The 24,374-nt window shown below is 39.1% G+C and overlaps 1 protein-coding gene across 1 annotated transcript in view; it reads left to right on the forward strand.

The window, feature by feature from the left end:
- Positions 1-24,374, forward strand: part of LOC142456400 (putative C-mannosyltransferase DPY19L2) — a 94,526-nt gene that overhangs the window by 58,673 nt on the left and 11,479 nt on the right. Inside the window, exons 16-20 of the mRNA XM_075557550.1 lie at positions 5,793-5,839; positions 10,709-10,733; positions 15,180-15,299; positions 16,650-16,824; positions 20,474-20,573. Coding sequence (XP_075413665.1) covers positions 5,793-5,839; positions 10,709-10,733; positions 15,180-15,299; positions 16,650-16,824; positions 20,474-20,573 — 467 coding nt within the window. The remainder of the gene's footprint in view (positions 1-5,792; positions 5,840-10,708; positions 10,734-15,179; positions 15,300-16,649; positions 16,825-20,473; positions 20,574-24,374) is intronic.

Genomic DNA, 24,374 nt, shown 5'->3' on the forward strand with positions numbered 1-24,374 from the left:
AATCAAGCCTTGAGTTGTAATATTAAAAAATTCTATGGGAAAAATATTGAATGTAGCATCAAAAGAATATTGAAGGAATGAACAGACAGAGACACCGTATAAGAGAGCATTGATTGAATAATGTCTGGAGTCTAAAAGCCTTGTCTTAAACACGCAGCCGGGGGTGGGGGTGGGGACAGTAAAAAAAACACGCAGCCATTAATGGAAGTGTCAGCTAATCCACACCAGTCCATGTGATTAAAAGAATGTAAATAGTAAAACCCAATATCAAAAGAGAGAATTTTATTAGAATTTAAATTCTAAGCACCCAGTTTGCCAAAGGCTATGGATGACAGTGAAAGCCCCAAATCCAGTTGCAGATGCCCCACGCAGAGTAAGTGTCCACTGAACTGCCTCAGGGCATTGACCAGGGATGGGCATAGTCTTACCTTCAGACAGAAGGCATTGGAAAGTGGATTACTACAGATATAAAAAAAATAAAACTCAATGTCATCTAGTAGATGCTGACTCATAGAGGTATAACTAGATTAATAGTTCCTTAAGGTTATGGTGGCGGTGGGGGTTTGGGAGAAATGAAGAACTAATAAAGGGTATGAGAATGAAGAAAATGTTCTAACATTGATCACACAACTCTTTTTGAATTAAAAGATCATTTTATTGGGGGCTTTTGCAACTCTTATTACAATCCATACATCAATTGTATCAGGCATATTTGTACATATGTTGCCATCATTCTTTTCTAGGTAATTTCTGTTGAGCCCTTGGTATCAGCTCTTCTGCTTGCACAACTCTTAAATATTTTCAAAATCACTGAACTATATGTTGTATGAGTTATATACCAATAACATCTTTTAAAAATAATAAGTTTGTGTTAACTATTTCAAGAAATAGCATATGATGAAGAACCATGGTATTAAAGGAAGAAGGCCAGCTGTACTGAAGGCATTCATGAAAAACAAGACACTAGGAATTGACAGAATATCAGTTAGTTTTAGTAAGCTTGTGAAGCATGAGGACACCCATTTGTGTAAGCCAAGACATTTGGAAGAGAGCCATCTATCCGACTACCTGGAAGAGATACATTTGTATCCAATTCAAAGAAAGGTGGCCCAACAGAATGCAGAATTTATTGAACAATATCATTCATATGATATGCAAATAAAATTTCACGGAAGATAATTTTTTAAATGGTTGCACCAACAGGAAACTGACAGAGTCAAGCCAGATTCAGAGGAGGATGTGGCTGAAAGCAGAGCATACCAGAAAGATGGTTCCTTGTGTTTTATTGACTATGCCAAGACATTCAACTGTGTGGATCATAACAAACTATGAATCACATTGAAAATAATAGTAATTCCATTGTGCTCCAGCAGAAGCTGTGCATCAGGGATGGGGAACCATTTATCTGCCAAGGGCCGTTTGGGTATGTATAACATCATGTGGAAGCAAACATTGAATTAGCTCACGCCTAAAGTGATGGCTGGAACGACTTCTCTTTGATGAGTTGTATGATGTTAGCTGGTGTTGATGATTTCTGCAGGTCTCGTGTAGCCCAAAGGCCAGACGTTTTCCACTCCTGATGTTCATGGACCAGAAGGCAGTTATTCTCAGAGAGCAAGGAGATACTGGGTGGTTTAAGATCAAGGTGTGCCTGAGCGTTGTATTCTTGCATCATATTGATTCAGTCTGCACGCTGAGCAAATAATTCGAGCAATTGAATTATATGAAGATGAATGAAGCACTGGATTTGAGAAAGGCTTATTAACAACCTGTGATGATGCAGATGACAAAATCTTGTTTGCCGAGAGGGAGGAGGACTTGAAGCACTTGCCAATGAAAATCAAAGACTGCAGCCATAAGTATGGCTTGAAACTCAATGTAAAAAACAAAAACAAAATTCTCATTATTGGACCAATAGGTAACATCATGGTAAATGGAGAAAAAATTGGAGTTGTCAAATAGAAATTGGTCTTTCTTGGATCCACAATCAATGCTATTTGAAGCAGCATTCAGGAAATCAGATGACCTGCTGCATTGGGCAAATCACCATAAGATGTCTTCAAAGTGTTGAAGAAAAAGAATGTCACTTTGAGAACTAATGTGGACCTAACCGTGGCTATCATATTTTCAGTCACACCATATCAACATGAAAGGTAAACAATGAACAAGGAAGGCAGCAGAAGAAATGATGCATTTAAATTCTGGTGTTAGCGAAGAATGTTTAAAGTATTATGGACTTCTAGAAGAACAAACATTGTTTTGGAAGAAGTTCATCCAAAATGCTCCTTGGAAGTAAGGGTGGTGAGACTTGATCTCACAATCTTTGGACATGTTAGGAGAAACCATTCTCTGGAAAAAGACATCATCCTTGGTAAATTAGATGGTCAGCAAAAAAAGAGGAAGATCCTTGACAAGATAGACTGACACAGTGGCTGCCTTAGGGGATCAAATAGAACAGCAGTTGGAAGACTGTAGCAGAGCCAGGTGCTGTCTCATTCTGTTTACTTAGGATCAATAGGAATGGCATGATTCAACATTATCTAACTACAACAACAACAACAACATATCTACTACTGTTTTTAAAAACAAGGACCATACATATATTACTGACAAACACACCACAGCCCAAACCATGTACATGCACCACCATACATGTAAACATACATATGCTTACCTGCATACACACACCATTCCCTACAGCCACCCAACCTCAACTAATTTCTGCTTCTATTTAAGCCCTTCATTCTTTATTGCACTATGGTGTTGTATTTATCACCTCAAGAGTGATTTTAATTCACGTTCATTTAAACCTTGTGAAAATTCACTTCTAAATTTGCTTCTAAGAAAGAAGGTGTGTGTGTGTGTGTGTGTGTGTGTGTGTGTGTGTGTGTGTGTGTGTGTGTGTGTGTGTAGAGAAAGAGATTCCGTGTGTGTGTGTAGAGAAAGAGATTCCTTGGCAGGGCTAAGTCAAAATCTCTATAAGTTAATACATGTTATTAAATGTACTTCTGTGAACTAGGAGGCAAAGGGAATTTATGGAGGTCTAAATACAGGCATGTACACATGTAAATATATTTATATATGATGATGGGGAAATAGATCTATGTGCATATATCTATAGGTTTAGTAGTAAGGTAGCAGATGGACATTGGACCTCTACTCAAGTACTCCCTCAACACAAGAACACTTTGTTCTGTTAATCTGGCATTCCACGATGCTCTCCTTCCCAACACAATCGCCGAAGACGAAGTGGGTGCATAAACAAATGTGGTGAAGAAAGTTGATGGTGACTGGCTATCTAAAGATATAGCGTCTGGGGTCTTAAAGGCTTGAAGATAAACAAGCGGCCATCTGACTGAGAAGCAACAAAGCCTACATGGAAGAATCACACCAGCCTGTGTGATCATGAGGTATCAATAGGATCAGGTATCAGGCATCAAAGACCCAGAACAAAATAATTATATCATTGTGAATGAGGGAGAGTGTGGTGTGGAGACCCAAAGCCCATATGGACATCCCCTTACAGAAAGGTCGTGGGGAGGAGACGAGCCAGTCAGGGTGCAGTATAGCAATGATGAAACATACAACTTTCCTCTAGTTCTTTAATGCTTCCCACCCCCACCCCACTATCATGACCCCAATTCCACCTTACAATTCTGTCTAGACCAGAGCATGTACACAGGCACAGCCAAGAGCTAGAAACATAGAATCCAGGACAGATAACCCCCTCAGGACCAATACTGAGAGTAGCTGTACCAGGACGGGAAGGGGAAGGTGGGGGGAGATAGGGGAAAGCCAATGACAGTGATCTACCCAGGGGAATGAACAGAAGAAAAGTGGGTGAAGGGGGAGACATAGGGCAGTGTAAGACATGAAAAAATAATTTATAAATTATCAAGGGTTCATGAAGGAAGGATGGTAGGGGAGGGAGGAAAAAAATGAGGAGCTGATACCAAGGGCTCAAGTAGAAAGAAAATGTTTTGAAAATGATGGCAACAAATGTACAAATGTGCTTGACACAATGTATGTATGTATGTGTTGTGATAAGAGCTGTATGAGCCCCCAATAAAATGACATATTAATAAAAATGTGTGCTTTTGTATTGCCATTAGTTTGAATGTGCTCCTGGAATCTCATTTATCTTAGTTGATACGTAATACTTTCAGATATTAACATTGAATTTCAATTTACATGGTGGTATCTGTGGTTTTCATGTATCCTCTCAGCAGCAGACTTTTGAATGAAGGAGTTTAAAATACTCTAGATATGAGATTAACTAGAATTCAAATTCATTTATTTTCAGTGTTTATGTTATAAGACATATACCATGTGGAATATAAAATTTTCAGTTACTTTCCTTTTTTTTAACCTATGGTTTAAGTTGATGCTATTGATGCTAAAGACTCTTTGGGAAAATTCCCTTTGGAAATTTTTTTGAAAGATTCCCTTTCCACTTGTGTTAGTCTGGGTAGACTAGAGAAACAAATTCATAGCCACTGTGTATAAGAAAGAGCTTTATTTACAAGAGCAACTGAATATTGAGAAAACATCCCAGCCCAGTCCAGATCAAGTCCATAAGTCTGATATTAGACCATATGTCTGATACCAATCTATAAATTCCTCTTCAAACTCATGCAACACATGAAATAACTCCAAATGCAGGAAGATCACAGGCCAGTGATGGAAAGTCTTGTGAATCCAGTGGTGGTAGAAGCATCTCAGCTCTTGACAGGGGTCTCCACGTGGATTTCTGGGCCCTGGCTGCATCAGCGTAGCTCCATCAGGCTCGGTGTCAGTAATGTCTCGCAGGGAGTGAGCCTGCATCCTGCCTCCAGTGAGCTGTTTATCACCTTAATGCCTCCAGATGAGGTTATCAAGCTGCGACCTGGTCGACAGGCTAAACTCCACCCCATTCACTCTTAAGTCTTAAATTGACAACAGATTATATAACTACCACACCACTCTTCCCTCTCTCCCATCTCACCGTCATGCAGTACTTTTTGGTGAGTGCCCTTGAGTGTCCTTCAGTGGTCACTTGAGGCTGAGAGGGTGATCCGGAAAACAGATATTCCCATAAGCAATTTTCTAGCAAGCAGAAGTTTTGGATGAAGTGTAAATATTGACATATGCACATATACCCGTGGATGGATGAATAAATGTATAAGTAGATAGATATTCCCATATTGCATGGGAGAAACATTTAAAATAGTCTTTCCATGTATAGAGAAGAAGCTACCTTTTCACAGAAGCCAAGTCCCATACCACCACCACCCAGTGAAAATATAAACGGAAAGCACTAGTAAGGAACCAGTCACCCACATATCAAAGCTTAGAATTTTAAAGCTGAAGTGGACCATAAGCATCTATTCAAACACTAGGATTACGCTTCTGAAATTTTTTCTATCTGTGACTCTCAGGGAGTTTGCAACATGGCAAACATTGGCAGAAATACCTTGGATTCATTATGCATTTGATTTGGAGTAAATTTTTTGTTGTTGCTCATTCAGAAATGTTTTACCACTGCCAATTTTTTCATACCCCTCCCCCATTCAATTACAGTACCCCCCCCCTATGTGATCATAACCCCCAGTTTAAGAAGTGTCTCCGTTGTAGCCTCAGTTGTCTTAGGCAGAGCTGGTACTAACTATTCTTGGTGCCAGCAAGTGGACTCAACTTTTTGATGTTTAAAAAGTATTTCTTTCTAGATTAGTGTGTTCTATATTAATTAATTAGACAAGTTTAAATGTTGTATAATTCCTTGGAAAGTTACATTGATTTGATTTTATTCACAGATTAGTCGTGATATTATGTGTGTCTTGTCTACAAACACTTATCTAAGGTAATTATATCAAATTTGTTTTGAAAGCAGATATTTAATTTTTCAATAACTTAATGTAATATTAATTTAAAATTGCATGCAAAGCATTATGATAAAGAAAATATATGAAGCAATTAATATTTTGTTTTAAAAAGGCTAGATAAAATATTTTTCTTTCTTTTAAGTATTGTATTTGGAATTCTTGGAGCTATTTTTACTCTGTGTTGGCTTAGAGATTAAACTGATCCAGTGCGGTTTCAATATAGCACTAGAATATAAATCCAACAAGCAGAAATAAGCTAGTTTCATGCTGGCTACGCTGTGTTTTGATTTATTTGTTTGGTTGTTTTACTTTTTGAGAATAATTAAAATCATTTTCTGAATATTTATTAAAATTTTTGTTCTAAAAAATTTTGTTGCATATTTTGTGATTTTAGTAAAGTCACTAGAATTAAGGCAAGTAAATGCCAGTAAAATATAACATGACTCATGAATCACACATTGCTACAGGCTACAAGAAAATCGTGAAGAAAACTTCCTTCTGAGGGAATTCTTATCTCAAATTATATTTAATATTTTTAGGTATGTCATTTGATTTTTTTATTTAATGAACTCTTTAGTTTTAGAATTGTTTTAATTTTATTAAAAAAATCTTGAAGGACAGTATAAGAGTTTCCATGAATCCTACATCTATGCTTGCATATTTCATAAAGTGTTGTTTGATTGCCAGAAACACTAATATCTCATGGTGCACTCGGAATCACTTCCAAAATTGGGGATAATATCTATCCTACTTTGTTCCCATCTGATGGAGCTCAAAAGAACATGTCCTGATATTCAAAAAGGTGTGTGTTAAGAGCTCTGAAAACCATTCCCATAAAAATGATTGAAGGACTTGAGATATTTTATTGAAGATTTGGGGTACATGACAGCTATCATCAAATATCTGAGGAGGGCGATATAGAAAAGAACATGCACGTAGGGGGATTGGGTAGAAGACTGTCAGCGTAGGATAAGGAGTCTTTGTATAGGATTGCAAATTTGAAGTGACAACCCCTTGTGTACGGGCAGAAAGGTACCTTAAGTCATAAAAACAATGCACGTTTGTAGTAATTCAGTAAGAGTCAGTTAAAACTGAAGCGTATCTAGCAAAGAGGGTATTTCCCTATCTTGTGTTTAAAGCTTAGGAATTCTCATTGTAAACAGCTTTGTATGTATCCTTCTGGAGAAGAAATACAGAGTCACAATATTTTTTTAAGTAGAATCCCAGCACTCGTACCATCCTGCAACTTGTTATTCTTATTTAGCTGTATTTATTTATACTTTGTAATGGTCTTGGTATGCTAGTGCTCATCATTGTGATTGGTCCCCTGGCTTTAAGCATTCCCACATCAATGGACATTTGTTTTTACCAATTTCCCATAAAAAGCAATGCTGTGTGTAATGAACACCCTTACTCTGGGAGCACTGTAGCATAGAATACTGGAACTAGGACTGCTGGTTCAGAGGAATGAATACTTTGCAAGTGAGTAAATGCTAAGAAATCATAGTGATGAGAGTGTCCATTTTCCTGCAGCCCCACAAACACCAAAGTTAACGAATTTTTAATGATTTGATCATATACCAAAATATGTATTCACTTTAATTGTTCACTTATTGGTAAAGTTTTGCATGTCTTCTTAAGTTTGTAAGGAGACCTGCTGGCACTATCAGGTAAGCAACAGTTTGCTAACCACAAGGTAGGCAGTTCAAACCCACCAGCTGCTGTGCAAGAAACAGAGCTCTTGCTCCCGTAAAGATGTACAGCCTCAGAAACCCATATAGGATCACTATGAGAAGACACAGACTCAATTTCATGGGATTTTAAAATTTCTACTTGATCTTGACCTTTAAAACTTGTAATATTTTAAATATTATAGATACTAACCTTCTGTCTGTAATGTGGATGGCATAACTCCTACCATTCCAGTTTATACTTTTTTGTGGTCTTGTATTAGAAAAGTGTAAAATTTTTACGCACTCATAGTTATCAACTCTGTAGTTTTGTGCATGTGTATAAACTTTTTGTTAGAAAGACCTTTCAATATAAAAATTATTAAAATATGTGTGTTAATAATTTCTATCTTAAATAGGTTGCTTATCACTTTTGCATTAATTTCTTGATGTGGTGGGGTATAGAAACCTACCTTTTGTTTCCTCTAAATGACATATTGTCCCAACAAAATTGTATAGTCATTTCCCCAGTCATTTGAAATGTCGATTCTGATACATGCTTATAACTCATTGTGCAGCGCACACAGTCCGCTTCAGATTTTCCCTTTGTGGATCTATTTGTCTCCGAGTCTGGCCTACACTTTCCCAATCTCTCCCTCTCCCCTAAGCCTGTTCATTAGCATAATTCTTCACATTGGCTTACATTTACTTTCCCAGGTGAACTTTGGAATAAATGTTTTAAGAATCCTCCCTGCCTTCAGCCCTCCATCCTAGTTTCTGTACTGAAATACTTTAGATTCATTCAGAGAGAATGTAATCATTGTAAGGTTGTGTCTCTAACCGAGGGATATGGCATATGTTCATTCACCGCACTGGGTAAGGGATTTTAGTGCTCTAGAGCCTTGATGACGTATAGTTGGTTACATATTGGACTATTAATCACCAGGTCAACAGTTCAAACCCACGCAAAGGGAGAAAGATGAGGCTGTCTGCTCCCTGAAGCTTTACAGCTTCAGAGACCTTAGGGAGCTGTCCTCCTCTGTCGTATAGGATCACTTTAAGTCTGAATCAACTTGATGACAGTAGGTCTAGTTTGGCGTGATCCCATGTTAATCATCAGTAAACCATGGTAATGACAAAGCAGGTGCTGTATATATTAGAAGAATTAACATATGTTAAGTATAGAGCCCAGGTGGCCTGGTAGTTATACATTGGACTATGATCCATAAGGTCGGTAGTTTGAAACCATCAGCTTTGTGGGAGAAAGGTGGGCTTTTGTACTTCCATGAATAGTCTTGGAAACTCACCAGGGCACTTCTAGCTTGTACCGTGCCCTATAAGGTGAGTCAGTATTGACTCAATGGCAGTTGAGTGTGAAGAGTTTTTCTTGTTGTTTAGAAGTATAGAATGCTGGCTATTATTGTTGTTAAAATTATCATTAGCAACCTTTGTCCTTAATTTTTCAGTCAGTGGTATTGAGACACTTGATAAATCATTTAGGAAAAAATATTTTAATTAGTTTTTTAATCCCAGACAGTAAAATAAATTCCAGATGGTATTTAAATGAGGGAGTACAGGTGTCCCTGAGTCACTTTGGGTAATATATATATTTATATTTGTGGAAACTGAGCAATTTCATTTTATTTTCTTTTATGAGGAGTTCTGATAAAGGAATCTCACTAGCATCTACGGTTATATTTCTCTGTCTTCGCACCATGCTTGTGTTTTCTCCTGTTCAGATTTGTTAGAGGGTATTTTAGAGGGGAGGGGGGTTTTTTCAAAGGATCACTTTTGATTTCCTGATATTTGTGACGATTCCTCTTCACGTCAATTAATTTCTATTATATTTGATTCATGTCATCTTATGCTGTCTTTTGGTTCCTTTACATGCTTTTCCTGTGATGGATGTCCAAGTTCATTTATTAACAACCTTCATGGTTCCCAATAAGTGCATTTAAAGGTAGTACTTTTTATATGAATATCATCAAGACTATATGACCCACAACAGCATGGATGTGTGTAGCTTTACCATTAATTTTTATTCTTATAAAGTCTTTGATTTGAATTTTGATTACCTTTTTAACAATTTTATTGGCATATAATTCAGTGACTTCAATATATTAAAGAGACTTGTGCACTCATCACCACGGTCAGTTTAGAATATTTTCTTCATTAATGTATCCATTTACTATTAAATCCATTTCCCCTCAACCTCCCTGCCATGACATTTGTGTCCGGCTATTCCCTGGCATGCAGTGGTCCACTGCAGGGTTCTGTGGTGAGGAGATTTCAGGAGTCAGAGCCCGCTTAGCGCAGCCCTTGACTGTGGAGGCAGGAAAGGAGCCTCAGTAGGGGCAGACGCTGCAGTAATTGCTCTGTTGTCCTGAGAGCCCTTCCCCAGCCCCACCTTTCAAAATCTCCATCTCTGTATATGCCCCTGTCCTTCATTGGAACACTCTTAACGTCTTTCTCAAACTCCAAAATCCGTGATCAGATGGCCCCTGCTTCCGGCACATCCTTTCCAAACACTAAAAGACCCAGCCTGTGCCATGGAAGTGTTGAGCCTCTCGTGTGCAGCTCTTGTAAACTACCGGAAGACATGCACTGTATCTCTGCTACTAACAGCTTTCTTCACTGCACCGTGCCTAGAACACAGCAGGAGAGCCACAAAGATTTCATAAACTGGAAATCTTTCTTGAGGACTAAAGTTATGTAGATGCTTCACGCCAACTGGTTTTCTTCTTGAAATATAACCAAAGGAAATACTCAGATAGGCTCACAGAATTTTATGTACAGGATGGTCATGCAATTTATAATTGTGAAAAATGAAAACTACTCGAAAACCCGAGAGTGGTTCTCTGATGTTTATCCACGGGCCGCATGATTATAGAGATCTTGTCTGTTCATTAATCTTTCCAGAGTTGCAGTCTCCAGCCATCAGCAAACCCTCTTTTACTTTAACCAGATAATAGATTCATAAGATGATTTTAAATTATACTTTTGAAATTGCTGTTGTTTTTAGTAGTATGTGTAATCTTTTATGTGTTCTGTTAGTGGTCCTAAATAGTTTATAATTGGTTTTTTAGGAGCCTGATAACAAATGAATGAAACTTACTTTTATGCAGCCACGTTATAAAGGACATTGAATAAATATAGCATATTTTTGTTTTATTCCAGAAAACAGCTCCTTGAAAATGGTGAGGTAAAGCTTTTATTTTAATCTCTGGTAGACTTGTGTATTACATTCTAGTTCAAGGGTACCTCACAGCAAGGCATAACCTTGCTGATAGAAGAACATCAGTAGTGCTTGATTATTCAGTGTGGTTAATAGATTTTTGCTGATCTTTCTCACTCGTTAATCTCTTCTCGGTGTTGAACAGTAATAAGGATTTGAAAGCCAGAAACTTACTTATGACCAAGAAAAAGAATTAAGCTGCCTTCTTCATACATTCAGTCTCTCATCTGATATTCAACCGTAATTGCTATTGCTTCCATGGTGCCTCAGCCCCCGGAGCTAATCAGCTACAGCCTCCACTGCCCCTGCCCCCGGGCACACAGTCTTAGCCTTGTGACTGGTGAACTCTCACCATGCTGGCTGGACAATCAGTCCATCATGAGCTCAGCTGTGTTGTAGGATGCAGGGTCCTGGTGCAAGCGTTGCTTCTGTCCTCAAGTATGTACATTTTTATGTAGAAGCCATGAACTAAATATTGTGCGGTGTTGACTATCTGAGGGCACACAGTAAGAAAAGGAAAGATCAGTGTGGGCTGGCAATTCAAGTCCATAGGACATGGGACTTCTCGTGGGTCTTAAAGGGAAGGGGAAAATTCACAAGAGGAAAATCAAATTTGAACTTAATAGGAATAGCTAATGATAAACATATTTTTGAATAGTTTCACTTAGTATTCCATTTTGTAAATCAGGATATTATGTCACATGGGTTATTCTCGCTGTTGCAAAGAAAGATAAACACTAACACTTCAGTGATGACTCATTGCAACTAAGTTGAAATCCATCATCACCTAAATTTCCAACCACAGGTTCTTGGTCAGCAAGAGACTCTCCAGTAAGCAGGGCCCTGGCTCTCTTCTCCTTGTGACTTCCAGGGTTGATGCCCTCGCTCACATCAAACAGACAAAAGAGAAAGAACACCATAAAGCACAGGAACTGTCTTAAGACTTCAGCCTCGTGGCCACGCTTTACTGTCAGGGCAACTGGGAGATGGAGTCTATCTGTGTGTCCAGAAGAAAAGTCAAGGGATCTCTGCCCAGAAATAGAGTCCTAGACAAATGAGTTACCTTACACAATGCCACAGAGCTAATTTGTAGTGAAGCTTGGATCTGAATCCAAGTAATCTGTTTCCAGAGCCCTCAAGTAGTAGAGCTCTGTGCAGGCTATTGGGGGAGGGGAGACATTGACATGTATGAATAATTTCATCCTCACTACACCCCGTTGAGAAGAGTGGTTGCATAGTGGGTTCCACATTGGGCTGCTAACCCTAAAGTAAGCAGTTTGAAACCACCAGTCCCTAAGGGAGGAAGATTCGGCTTTCTGGCCCAGTAAAGATTTATAGCTTCAGAAGCCCTAAGGGGCAGGTCTACCCTGCCCTGCAGTGTTGCTTTGAGTTGAAATCAGTTCCATGGCAGTGAGTTGGTAGTTTTTGTGTTGTTTTGTTTTATGCTTAGGAGACTGCTTGAGGTAGCGATTACTATCATCTATATTATAAAATGTCTTATCTATAAAATTGCGACATAAAGAAGTTATTTAATTTGTGAAAGGATCCAAGGCTAATGTGCTCTAGTTCTTTGGAACTAAGGAATACGAATCTAGGCAGTGTAACCACAGACCCTCTGCTCTTAACTATTCATGTTACTATGCGGGACTGCCTGATTCAACTGTCACCCAATGTAAATTACTTCATATTAACCGTGAATTGAACTAATAAGTAAAATTGTTACCTAATCTACCTTTTGGTGCACAATATACTTCATAAAAGTAAAAAAATTAACATCATATGAGCTTGAAAAAGAAGGCAGGATTCTAAATATGCAGGCTTTGCATGCAAATAATGTAAACTATTATTATGAAGTAGATCTGATGTGCTTTTCAGATACTCCGAGGTTTATTGGCAATAAAGCTGATGGCTTTTCAAACGGCCAAGCACAAGTCAAGGAGACTACCAGGAAGACAGTGGTAGCAGATCGCTTAATCATTTTAGACTAAAAGACAATGCTATACTCTGCATGTACAGGAAGATTAGAGGTTTAAATTTCCCCACACTGCAGTTTGTAAGGAAGGGGATGATAAGAAATGTCAGTGCAGTGAACCAGGTGACAGACTGGCTCCTTATCCAGCTCCTGCTTTTGACTCTCACCTGATAAACCTTTCTTCCTACCTGGTTTGAGAGACAGGGGCTGCTTTCACCTTCTAGAAGGCATAGAATCTGAGCGGTACTCCTTATTCTTTGTATGTGATATAAAGTCTGGTTTGCGGCATAATTAGATGAGGGTCAGTGACCAGAGTGGAGCTCCCATTGGCTGGTTCTCTGATGTCCCTCTGAGTCAGGGACTCGGTAGCCTTCAGCTCATTTTCCCCTTGGATTGCCAGCCTGCTGGCATGGTCATCAAAGCTCTTAGATGACAGAGTCCCATTGTAAGTTTTCCTCATGATATACTGGATACCTCTAGATTCAGTTTTTCACCAAATTAGTGTCTTCTGACCAATTTTCCTTGTTTATGGACTGAGAACCCAATGAAGAACACCTAGTAATTCACAGGAAAGAAAATGAAGAGAAATAGTTATGAACAATACTTGTTGTCAAGGAACTAGTGCCCAAATAGAAGACCAGAACTGACCAGATTGCTAGCATTCACTCCTGAATTTTGCCCCTTGACCCATTCATACCTCATTTGGCCCCTCACAACCATACCAACAAGTCTCTACTTCTTTACGTTCTTTGATCAGTTTATATTTGATCATCTATATTATAAGTCTCCTTCGTTGGTCTCTTCTGTTGAAAACACCATTTTCCTATTACTTTTAGGCAAAGGGTTTTCTATGAGGTTGACCTGGAGGCATCCTAACCAGTGTGGAACTCCAACTGTTGAAGGAGTTGGCAGGATAAAGAATTTAGGGGGAGAATTACTCTTTTTGAGAAATCAACTGAGTTCTATCTGGTGGGTTCAGTGTCCTTCGTGTTGCCAGAGGCTGTATGGTGTTGGAGAGGAAGTGTATAGTGTGCTGGTGAAGGCACAGACTCCCGGAGCTAGGCCAATGCAGATGCCAGTCCTACTCAACCCACCATGATGTTAGCTAAGTCACATAACATCATTTGGGGGAAAGGCGCTCACATCAGATGTAGTATAGTAAGATATTTTCATATTTTCACATATTTTAATAATTAGAAAATACAGAACCATTGACATTCAGCAATGGCCCCTGTTAACTTTGAGGTGTGTATCTTGCAATCCCCACCTGCCTCCAACACAGCCATGTGTATGTGTATTTTTCCACAGGGTTGTTGGTTCCTTGAACGCTTTTCTAGGGCATTAAGTAAGCATCTACTATGTGATTTGGTTTTGCTGTAAAAGTGCAATGATTTAGTTACTTCTCTTCATTGCACTTTCACATTCTCTGCTTTGGCTGTTGACAAAAGGCACATGGATGATTGTTTTTATAGCAGCAGCTTTGTGCTTTGGTTATTTCCTTGTGTGTAACTCTTCGAGCAGGAATTAATAATTCAAGGATGTGGCTTTTTCTACAGTCTTGATGGAAACTACTGAGTTAGAGAAGGGGGCCAATTTATTACGGCAATGTTTGTCTCACTACATCCTCTCCATTTTTGGATAAATTAAAATGACATTGCATTATCTTTAACAGTTAATTCATTTGAATACTAGAGTATGAATATTTAACCATCATTTTCTTTCTGTTATATGAATTATTTGCCTGAATTATTTGCTCAATTTTCTAGTGAAGAATTAGTTGATATTTTAGAAGTCGTGTGTCAAAAAAGTTTTGTTAAAACTTTTGCCCCATGAAACCCAATCCGGATCAAAGTAGGCTACCCTTGTAATTAGTAAAAATAATAGTATAACTCCACTGCTTTTAAGAATGTAGTGTATGTTCTAAGATTTCTATTGCTGACTGACTAACAAGCAAATTTGTGAAACATCCCATATTTTAAAAAATCTCTATGGCTTATTTCTTCACATCCCTAAGTTCTTTGTTCAAAAAGTTGGTCCTGATGATGCTACTTAAAATGGCAATATGCCTACGCATGGCCCCCACCATCCTTCCCTGCTCCATTTTCTTGCCCACCATATATATCCAATAGATTATGTAGTAGATTTATTGCCTTAGGCTTCTTATTACCTGTCTCCATTTACTAAATATACTAACATATAAACTTCACAAAGGCAGAAATTGTTCAATGTTTTATGCATAGTTGTACCTGAAACACCAAGAGCAGTACCTGCCAAATAGTAGACATCAATAAATTTATGTTGAATGAATTAAAAAACATTAACATACTCCATACTATATGAAAAGATCATTATTCAATTGAATAATAGTTTCTGTTTACTGCATTTTATGCTTATTAATTGTAAAACATAGTGAACCATGTCATTTTGTTTTATTTTCATAGCTAGTTTTCCACACATTGCAGTTGGTAGCATTTACTGCCCTTGCCATTTTAATTATGAGGCTGAAGCTGTTTTTGACCCCTCACATGTGTATTATGGCGTCCTTGATCTGCTCTCAACGGGTAAGGCATCCATTCTTCCATTGCTACGAATAAAGCAGCTACACAGTCATTAGTATGGCTTTGATGAGTAATCCTAAATGTGAAAGCCCGAAATGCCTTCATTTCAATAACTGAAGTGCTTTTAATGGTCCAGTGTAGAAGAAGAAAAGTAACTGGAGGTTTGCTGTTGTTGTTTGTGGGAGGTGTCAGCGGGCAGGCCCTCCCTCACTACATCCCTGTGTGCAGCAGAAAGAAGCCCCTCCAGGTCCCACTCCATCCTCACAAGGCTCTTAAGTGTGAGCCGCTGTGGCAGCCTCTGTGCCAGTCCAGCTTGCCGAGGGCCTTTCTCTCTTTCGCTGCCCTTCTACTTTATCTACCATGATGCCCTTTCCCAAGAACTGGTCTCTCTCCATACCATGTCCAAAGTACATCCTTTCCTCGAAAGAGCAGTCTGGCTGTACTCCTCTCAAGACAGATCTGTTTGCTCCTTTTGCAGTTTAGGCTGCTATCTGTATTACAAAGTAGATGAGGCAAAGTCTCACCATCCTTGCTTCTAAAGAGCGTCCTGGCTGCACTTCTACCAAGTCAGATCAGTTTGTTCTCTTTGCAGTCCACGGTAGAAGTAGTTACCTGAAATAAGCGATGAGTTATCCGACATGGACTCCCATTGTGACAAGAGACGAGGCTCCTTGTCTCCACTGTTAGTGTCTTATCCACAAACACGGTCATTTTGAGTTAAGGCCTGTGCAAGAATTTCCCAGCCCATCAGAACTCCCCGAACGTCCAGTTCCAATACCAGAGTCGACGTGGTGAATCTCCAGCACCGTTCCAGCTGACTCAATGAAGGCCCAAGTGCATTTTGGCCTCGTCAGCATCGAGGCATATAACGTATAGAAGAACTCCGCAAAGTAGCTAGACAGTGACCGAGATACTCTAGACACGCCCTGTTTAGTTTTGATTCTGAGTATATCTGCTTAGGCTATCATAGTCAATGCAGGACGATTTCCCCTTGTTATTCTGGATGCCCATAAAAGGCAGCCACATATTACAAGATTTACTTCTAAGGTGTTTCAGAATTATTCTTTAATAATTTTAATCCCTGGCAGTAAACCAGTACTTGAAAAATCAGATATTCCTTTATTAATTCTCTTGAGATGAGAAAACTCAACTTTTACTGGACTTTGCAATTTCATGTTTTTAAACTATAGATGATAATTCCACATATTATGTAATTATATTATTAAATGGTAATTCAAGTTTAAGTAGCAAGGGGATAATTTATTGTGGAAGTTATAGAACTTTTCACAAACAATAAACTAGAAGTAAATGATTTATAAATGAATGATAAATAAATTATTTCTTTCATTTCAGCTCTTCAGCTGGCTTTTTTACAGAGTTCGGTTTGAGAATGTTATCTTTGGCCTTCTAACAGTGATGTCAATACAAGGTTGTGCGAACCTCCATAATCAATGGAACATAATAGGAGAATTTAGTAATTTTCCTCAGGAAGAACTTATACAATGGATCAAATATAATACCAGACCAGGTAACCAGCTGTTTAGTTTATGTGTAAACCCACATTTGTATGATTATACATTATATCAGTTGTCATTTTACATGTGCATACAAAATACATACAATTTATAAAACATAGAATATAACATTTGTAAAGATACATATATCATTTTTATTTCCTAGATCAAATCATTTCAAAGGGTAATTTTTGTCCTTTAAAAAAATAATTTTATTGGGGGCTTGTACAACTCTTATCCCAATCCATACATCCATCTATTGTGTCAAGCATATTTGTACATTTGTTGCCATCATCATGCTCCAAACATTTTTTTCTACTTGAGTCCTTAGTATTAGCTCCTCATTTTTCCCCTCCCTCCCTCTCGAACCCTTGATAATTTATAAATTATTATTATTTTTTCATGTCTTACACTCTCCGGTGTCTCCCTTCACCCACTTTTCTGTTGTCCATCCCCCAGGGAGGGGGTTATATGTAGATCACTGTGATTGGTTCCCCCTTTTCCTCTCACCTTCTCCTTCCCCTCCTGGCATTGCTACTCTCATTATTGGTCCTGAGGGGTTTATCTGTCCTGGATTCCCTGTGTTTCCAGCTCTTATCTGTACCAGTGTACATGCTCTGGTCTAGCCGGATTTGTAAGGTACAGTTGGAATCATGCTAGCGGGGGGAGGAAGCATTAAAGTACTAGAGGAAAGTTGTATGTTTCATCGATGTTATACTACACCCTGGGTTTTTGTCCTCTTTAAGCTCTTCTTACGTAACTTAAAAATAGTATTAATTAACACCAAGGAATTGATATTTGCTCACAAGTTATGTTCTTTAATTCTTACGGATTGTTTTAACTGAAGCAGCAAAAAATAATTTTTTAATTAAAAGATCATTTTACTGGGCGCTCTTACAGCTCTTATAAGGATCCATACATCAGTTGTATTGAGCATATTTGTACATATGTTGCCATCATTATTTTCTCTGATAGAGACTCTTCATTTATCTTTGAATTCATCTTGCGATGCTTGAGTTTGGTTTCCTATTCTTTTTTAGTTAATGGACACCATTTTACTAATTAGCCATCATTAGCTAAGGTAATTCTCTTTAAGTTTCAACTTAGATAGTTGGTCTTTGGCTTGAAGTTTTATAGCGTGAGACCAGTGATTATATTCAGGTTCTCTATATGAGTCTGTGTACAGTGTGTGGCATTGTGCATATAATGCACAGCAATGGAGGTGGACATAGCTGACCTCCTCTGGATTTCCCATGGTCATGAGCCAAGTCAGACATGTCCCTGTTGCCCATCCTCCTTTACCATTCTACAGTTATGCTGGGTTTCATAATGTCACAATGGCCACACACAACTCACAAGAGTACTCACAATTAAGGGAGTTTATGAAGGAAATCACTTACCACAAGTCACATTCAGCAAACATTGAGGATATAGTCATTGGTCTTCTCAGCCAGCAACCAGTTCTTAATCTCTTTGTCATGTGGTCTCTTGGCCTTTGACTCCAGGGGCCAGGAAGCCAGCCCATCTGTCACTCTGTCCCACAGTTCCATAGAAGAGGGGAAGTTACCCATGGTCTCAGTGCTGCTCCTCTGAGTCTCCAAGCCACGGTCTGTGATACATCTGGTCTCAGTGGCCTCCCCAACTTCACACAGAGATCTTCAGCATGCGCTTCGAAGGTCCTGAGGTTTCTCTCTCCCCTCCTGCTCATCCTTACAACTAGGGGACTGGCAACAACAACCGATCCCCCCTTCTATCAGTGTTACCCATACCCTGTGTTCATGGTTTACTCAGTCATTTGGTGGCATTGCAGAGACTTGGGTAGAAGATCCATAGTAAGATGCCAGACTGAAAGGACAAATGGGAGTTGAAATCTAGCCCGTGGTCTACTCACCAACCAATGTGATATTCAAGAGCAAAGAAAAAGCCAGGCAGTTTTTCTCTCCACCTTTTTTCTGTAAATGGTACCTCCTCAGAGGTTCTAATTCTTGCTGGACAGGCATGCTCAATTTTCTAGAGCATCTTGACCTTGGACTTTTGGTTCTTTCAGCCCAGCTGCACAACCTCAACAACTTGATATTTGGGGCTAGATATTCTTTGTTGTGTAGTTATAGCTCCTGTGTATTGCCAAGAATTTAGCAGTGTCCCTGATCTGAGCCTACGACATGCCAGTGGGGTTTCCTTCCCCCAGCGTAACCACTTAAACTGTCTCCAGACATTGACAGTATCCCCAGTGAGCCAAGATATCCCCTGGTGGAGAACCATTACACTAGCCTCTCAACTTATCACTAATTATTGAATCTTCCAGTAACAGGCATTTCTGCCTCTCTAACAGGTGTTTTCAAATTTTAAGGCATGTAGAGAGAATCTGATTGAAAGGTACATTTAGAAGACCCACTTGTATTTGCAAGTAAATTATTTACAGTAAATTTCAATAACACTCCATGTTGGTATTCCTAAATGTATTGTGCTATTTAAAAAAATGATAACCTTCACAATTTTAAAATCATGTCATACGCAGAAGTACTAGAAACTAAGTGTTTGGATTTTGGTCTAAGGCATCTGAAATTGAATCCAGTTTGTTGATGTTAGAGTATCTCTAGTTACGACCACAGGGCACTATAATTATTCATGCCAATACTCCCAAAAGTCCTAGTAGCAAGTAATAAAATGATTTGGTGAAATGTCTAAGTTATATAAAGTCACATAAAAACTAAGAAAAGTTAATTATGAATAGTTAAAGACAAACTGAGGGAGAAACCAGTAAATTAAATTATTCTAAAGCAGTGGCTCTCAACCTGTTGGTCATGATCCCTTTGGGGGTTGAATGACCCTTTCACAGGGGTCACCTGATTCATAAAAGTAGCAAAATTACAGTTAGGAAGTAGCAACAAAAATAATGTTATGGTTGGGGTGGGGGTCACTACAATATGAGGAACTGTATTAAAGGGTCACGGCATTAGGAAGGTTGAGAATCGTTGTTCTAACATATCTTCAGGCCTATAGTTCACAGTCAATTAAAAATCATTTTAAGAAATCATATGCTCTGAAATTTTCCCTTTATAACAGTCTCTTATTGTCTAATATTTGTAATATTGGAGTAAGATGGAAAATTCTCTAATGATTTCTAGTCCTCTGCTTTTGTAAAAGAAACTCCTGGTGGCCTGTGGGTTTGATGTTGAGCTGCTAACTACAGGGACTGCAGTGAAACTTACCAGTCACTCCAAGGGAAAAAGACGGAGCTATCTGATCTCGGAAAGATTTATCGTCTTGGAACCTCAGTAGGGATCAGCATCGTGACAGGAGACTAGTGTAGTGCTTCCAAAAATGAGTTCTGACACAGCCTAGCTACAAAGTTGAGCAGGCCATCGCATCGTGTCTCTGTCTTTATCTATCTGTCTGTCTGTCTAAAACCCTCCTCTCAGAGTAATTGTGGAAATTAAATGACTATATAAAAATATTTGAGATGCTTCCTGACACTAAGATAGCATGAAACTAAAGTTAACTATTGTTATCATAAGTAATAAACATTAAATGAATAAAAAGAATGAATTAAAAGGTTATCATTCAAATACATTTCATAATTGGGGTGCAGATCTGATAAATTAGTTTAACTCTTGGCTTTCTGTAAACTGTTCCTTCAAGAAATGCGATCTTACTTTTCAGATGCTGTTTTCGCCGGTGCCATGCCCACCATGGCAAGTGTCAAACTCTCCACGCTGCGCCCCATTGTCAATCACCCACATTACGAGGATGCAGACCTGAGGTTAGCGACCAACCACCTGTCTCACTTGCTGCTGGTTTTTAGGAATAGCGAAACCGTCATAGACACACAGACTTATACATACATATATGCTGCCATATTCATGCTGAAAGTTTAAAAAAATCATAACACCCAGAAATTCTGTCTCTCTGTTCACCTTGAGCAGGTCTACTCTTTGAAAACTGTACACATCCTTTTTCCCAAAGTATGAGAGTTATCTGTCTCCTGTTTACACTAGCCTCGTTGTCTATGTATGCTCCAATAGAGAGCCTAGCAGTAGCACATGGCTGTACTGGGCCCAGGTTTGTACTTGGCCTGCCCAACACAGCTCTACACACCTGACCTAAGCAGGCATGTGGATCTTCCTGGTGACTGCCTGGTCCTTTTTCAGTATGTATGCTGCCAAAGCGAGCACATGCCTAGTCCTTTTATAAGGCTGTGTGTGTGTAAGAACTGAAAACGTACCTGACTATTTTTCCATTACTTGCTTTTATGAAAATTTAAGGAGTTTTTTTGCTGGTACATTATAAGAATTCCTGTTTCCATTCAGATCAGAAAGTTTTAGTATTTTTCGTAAAAACAATTTAAAAAAATCATTTTGATTGTTCTAGTAGCCTATTATTAGAAGTGGCATTTGAAGTTCATTCTCTTGTTCTACTTTTGAGGCTTGGGCATCCTATGTGCCTGAGGTCTTCAGCGACAACTAATACAGACATGGATCGGGGTTACATAAGAAGTCCTGTGTCATTTGTCATGCCACTTTTCTCCGTGTTTCAAAAACTTTTGTTGAGATGGGTTTTCTTCTTGCTCCGACACTATCGGAGCCCACTTTGTCCCGCACATAATCGAGTATAAGCCGACCAGCATGTCAGCCGAGGCACCTAATGTTGCCACAACACTGCATTAAAAATGTGCTGAAAACTTGACTTATACACGAGTATCCACGGTAAATGCTTTATTTACTACATTTAGCCTCAATTCATGTGTTTTTCCAGAGCTTCTGTTTATGAACTTACATCTACTGCATTCTATATTTTCACTGCATCCATCCTTTACTTAAGTTTATTCCATGAGCACATTACTATGCAAGGTAAATATTATATCCTGAACCTACTGTGCTACCACCCAGTATAAGTCTAACCAATATGTATACTAAGAGCTGTATATGAAAAATTCAAATTTTATGAAGTTTTGCTTTGTAGAAAATAGCAGGAAATAGGAAACTACAGTCCTGAACTTATGTATGCTATTTTGAATAATATGGGAAGGTAAGGCATAAAGTATTTATTTCTTTTTTTTAATCTTTTTATTAGTGACTCATACAACTCTTATCACAATCCATACATACATCAGTTGTGTAAAGCACATTTGTACATTCATTGTCCTCATCATTTTCAAAACATCTGCTCTCCACTTAAGTCCCTGGCATCAGGTCTTCATTTTCCCCCTCCCTCGCTGCTCCCCCTTCCCTTATGAACCCTTGATAATTCATAAATTATTATTTTGTCATATCTTGCCCTGTCCAAGGTCTCCCTTCACCCACTTTTCTGTTGTCTGTCCCACTAGGGAGGAGGTCACATGTAGAACCTTGTAATCGGTTCTCCATTTCCAACCCACCCTCCCTCTACTTTCCCAGTATCACCACTCACACCACTGATCCTGAAGGGATCATCCGCCCTGGTTTCCCTGTGTTTCCAGTTCCTAGCTGTACCAGTGTACATCCTCTGGTCTAGCCAGACTTGCAAGTTAGAATTGGGATCATGATAGTGGAGGGGGAGGGCGGGTAGCATTTAGGAACTAGAGGATCTCCAGCAGCCTACAAATGGCCTTTGGGTCTTCACTCCACACTACCCCCTTTGTTCTGATGATGCCTGATCCCTGATCCTTTTGACACCTTGCGATCACACATGCTGGTCTGCTTCTCTCATGTGGACTTTGTTGCTTCTGAGCTAGATGGCCACTTGTTTACCTTCAAGCATTTAAGACCCCAGACACTATATCTTTTGATAGCCGGACACCATCAGCTTTCTTCACCACATTTGCTTATTCACCTGCTCTGTCTTCAGCGAGCGTATCATGGAGGTAAGCACACAATGATAACGATTTCTTATTCTTTGATGCCTGATAACTGATCCCTTCAGCACCTTGTGATAACGCAGGCTGGTATGCTTCTTCCATGTGGGCTTTGTTGCTTCTGAGATAGATGGCTGCTTGTTTACCTTCAAGCTTTTAAGACCCCAGATGCTATATCTTTTGATAGCTAGGCACCATCAGCTTTCTTCACCACATTTGCTTATTCATCCGCTTTGTCTTCAGCGGTTGTTTCGGGAAGGTGACCATCATAGAATGTCAATTTAATAGGAGAAAGTATTCTTGCATTGAGGGAGTACTTGAGAGGAGGCCCAATGTCCTTCCGCTACCTTAATACTAAACCTATAAATATATGCACATAGCTCTATTTCCCCACCTTCATATATAAATATATTTGCATATGTACATGCCTTTATCTAGACCGCTAGAAATGCCCTTTGCCTCCCAGCTCTTTCCTCTATTTCTCTTGACTTCTTCCTCTCCCACTATCACGCTCAGTTCCCACAAGGGTTTCAGTAATTCCTCTTGGTTACATTACCCTTGATCATGCCCTACCAGGCCTCCCACACCCACCTCACCACCAATTTGGATCAATTGTTGTTCCCTTGTCCCTGGGTTTGTTAACACCACTTCCTTTTCCCCCATCTCCCCCTATCCCATGTCCCCCCGGAACTGTCGGTCCCGTTGTTTTCTCCTCTAGATTGTTCATCCAGCCTATCTTATTTAGACAGACCTGCGGAGATAATAATATGCACAAAAACAAGATAGAGTAAAACCAAGCAACAATATACAACACAACAACAATAACAAACCAATGACAAAAAAACAAAACCAAACACAAGAAAGAAAAGCTTGTAGTTAGTTCAAGGATCGTTTGTTGGCCTTTAGGAGTATTTTCTAATCCAATCTGTTGGGGCACCATGCCCTGGCCCCAAAGTCCACTTGCAGCATTCCCTGGGGACCTTGCCGCTCCATTCCCTTGCTGTTCAGTTGCATCACCTTAGTGTTTTGCCTCGGTGTGGCGGGATCAGATCGGGCACAATGGCATAAAGTATTTCTACTACAGTTCCAGTTCTTCTGTGGCGAAGAGAAGTTTCAGTGTGTCTTGTAACCCCAGGGGATGACTGCAGACAAGTTCACTCAGGAATACACTCATCTTAAGTTCGTTACGGTGCCTTCAAAAGAAGGTCCGATCTGACGGCACCTGCTAGGCCAGTTACTCAAAGGCAGAGAGGTCAGCCCGAAGGTTGTGGTGATTATTTGGGGAAATTCTAAAGGGGTAACTTTGTAAATAGTTTTGCTGGCATATAATTCACATGTCACTATTTAATAGTTCAATAATATTACGGAGAATTGTACAATCATCACCATGATCAATTTCAGAACATTTTCTTCTTGTGCTTGTTATTAGCTCTCCATCCCCCCCAACCTCCACTGCCTTGCCCCTATTCAATTATTAATCCAATTACTCTCTTTTATGGATTTACCTATTTTAAAAATGTACCTATTTACAAAACACCAACAGGAAGCAAACCAAACCAAACAATCAATAATGGCAAAGCAAAATAGAAAAACCTTGATAGAAAAGAAAGCAGAAAATACTAAAATCTGAAACAACTTTAAATGGGTCAAAATGGCAATCAGATGATAAGGTGTTATATTTCAGTGTACCATAATCGACTTTACAAGGCACTCTGTCTGATAGCAAGGCTG

The sequence above is a fragment of the Tenrec ecaudatus genome, chromosome 9 (genome assembly GCF_050624435.1).
Source record: "Tenrec ecaudatus isolate mTenEca1 chromosome 9, mTenEca1.hap1, whole genome shotgun sequence".
Taxonomy (NCBI): Eukaryota; Metazoa; Chordata; class Mammalia; order Afrosoricida; family Tenrecidae; genus Tenrec; species Tenrec ecaudatus.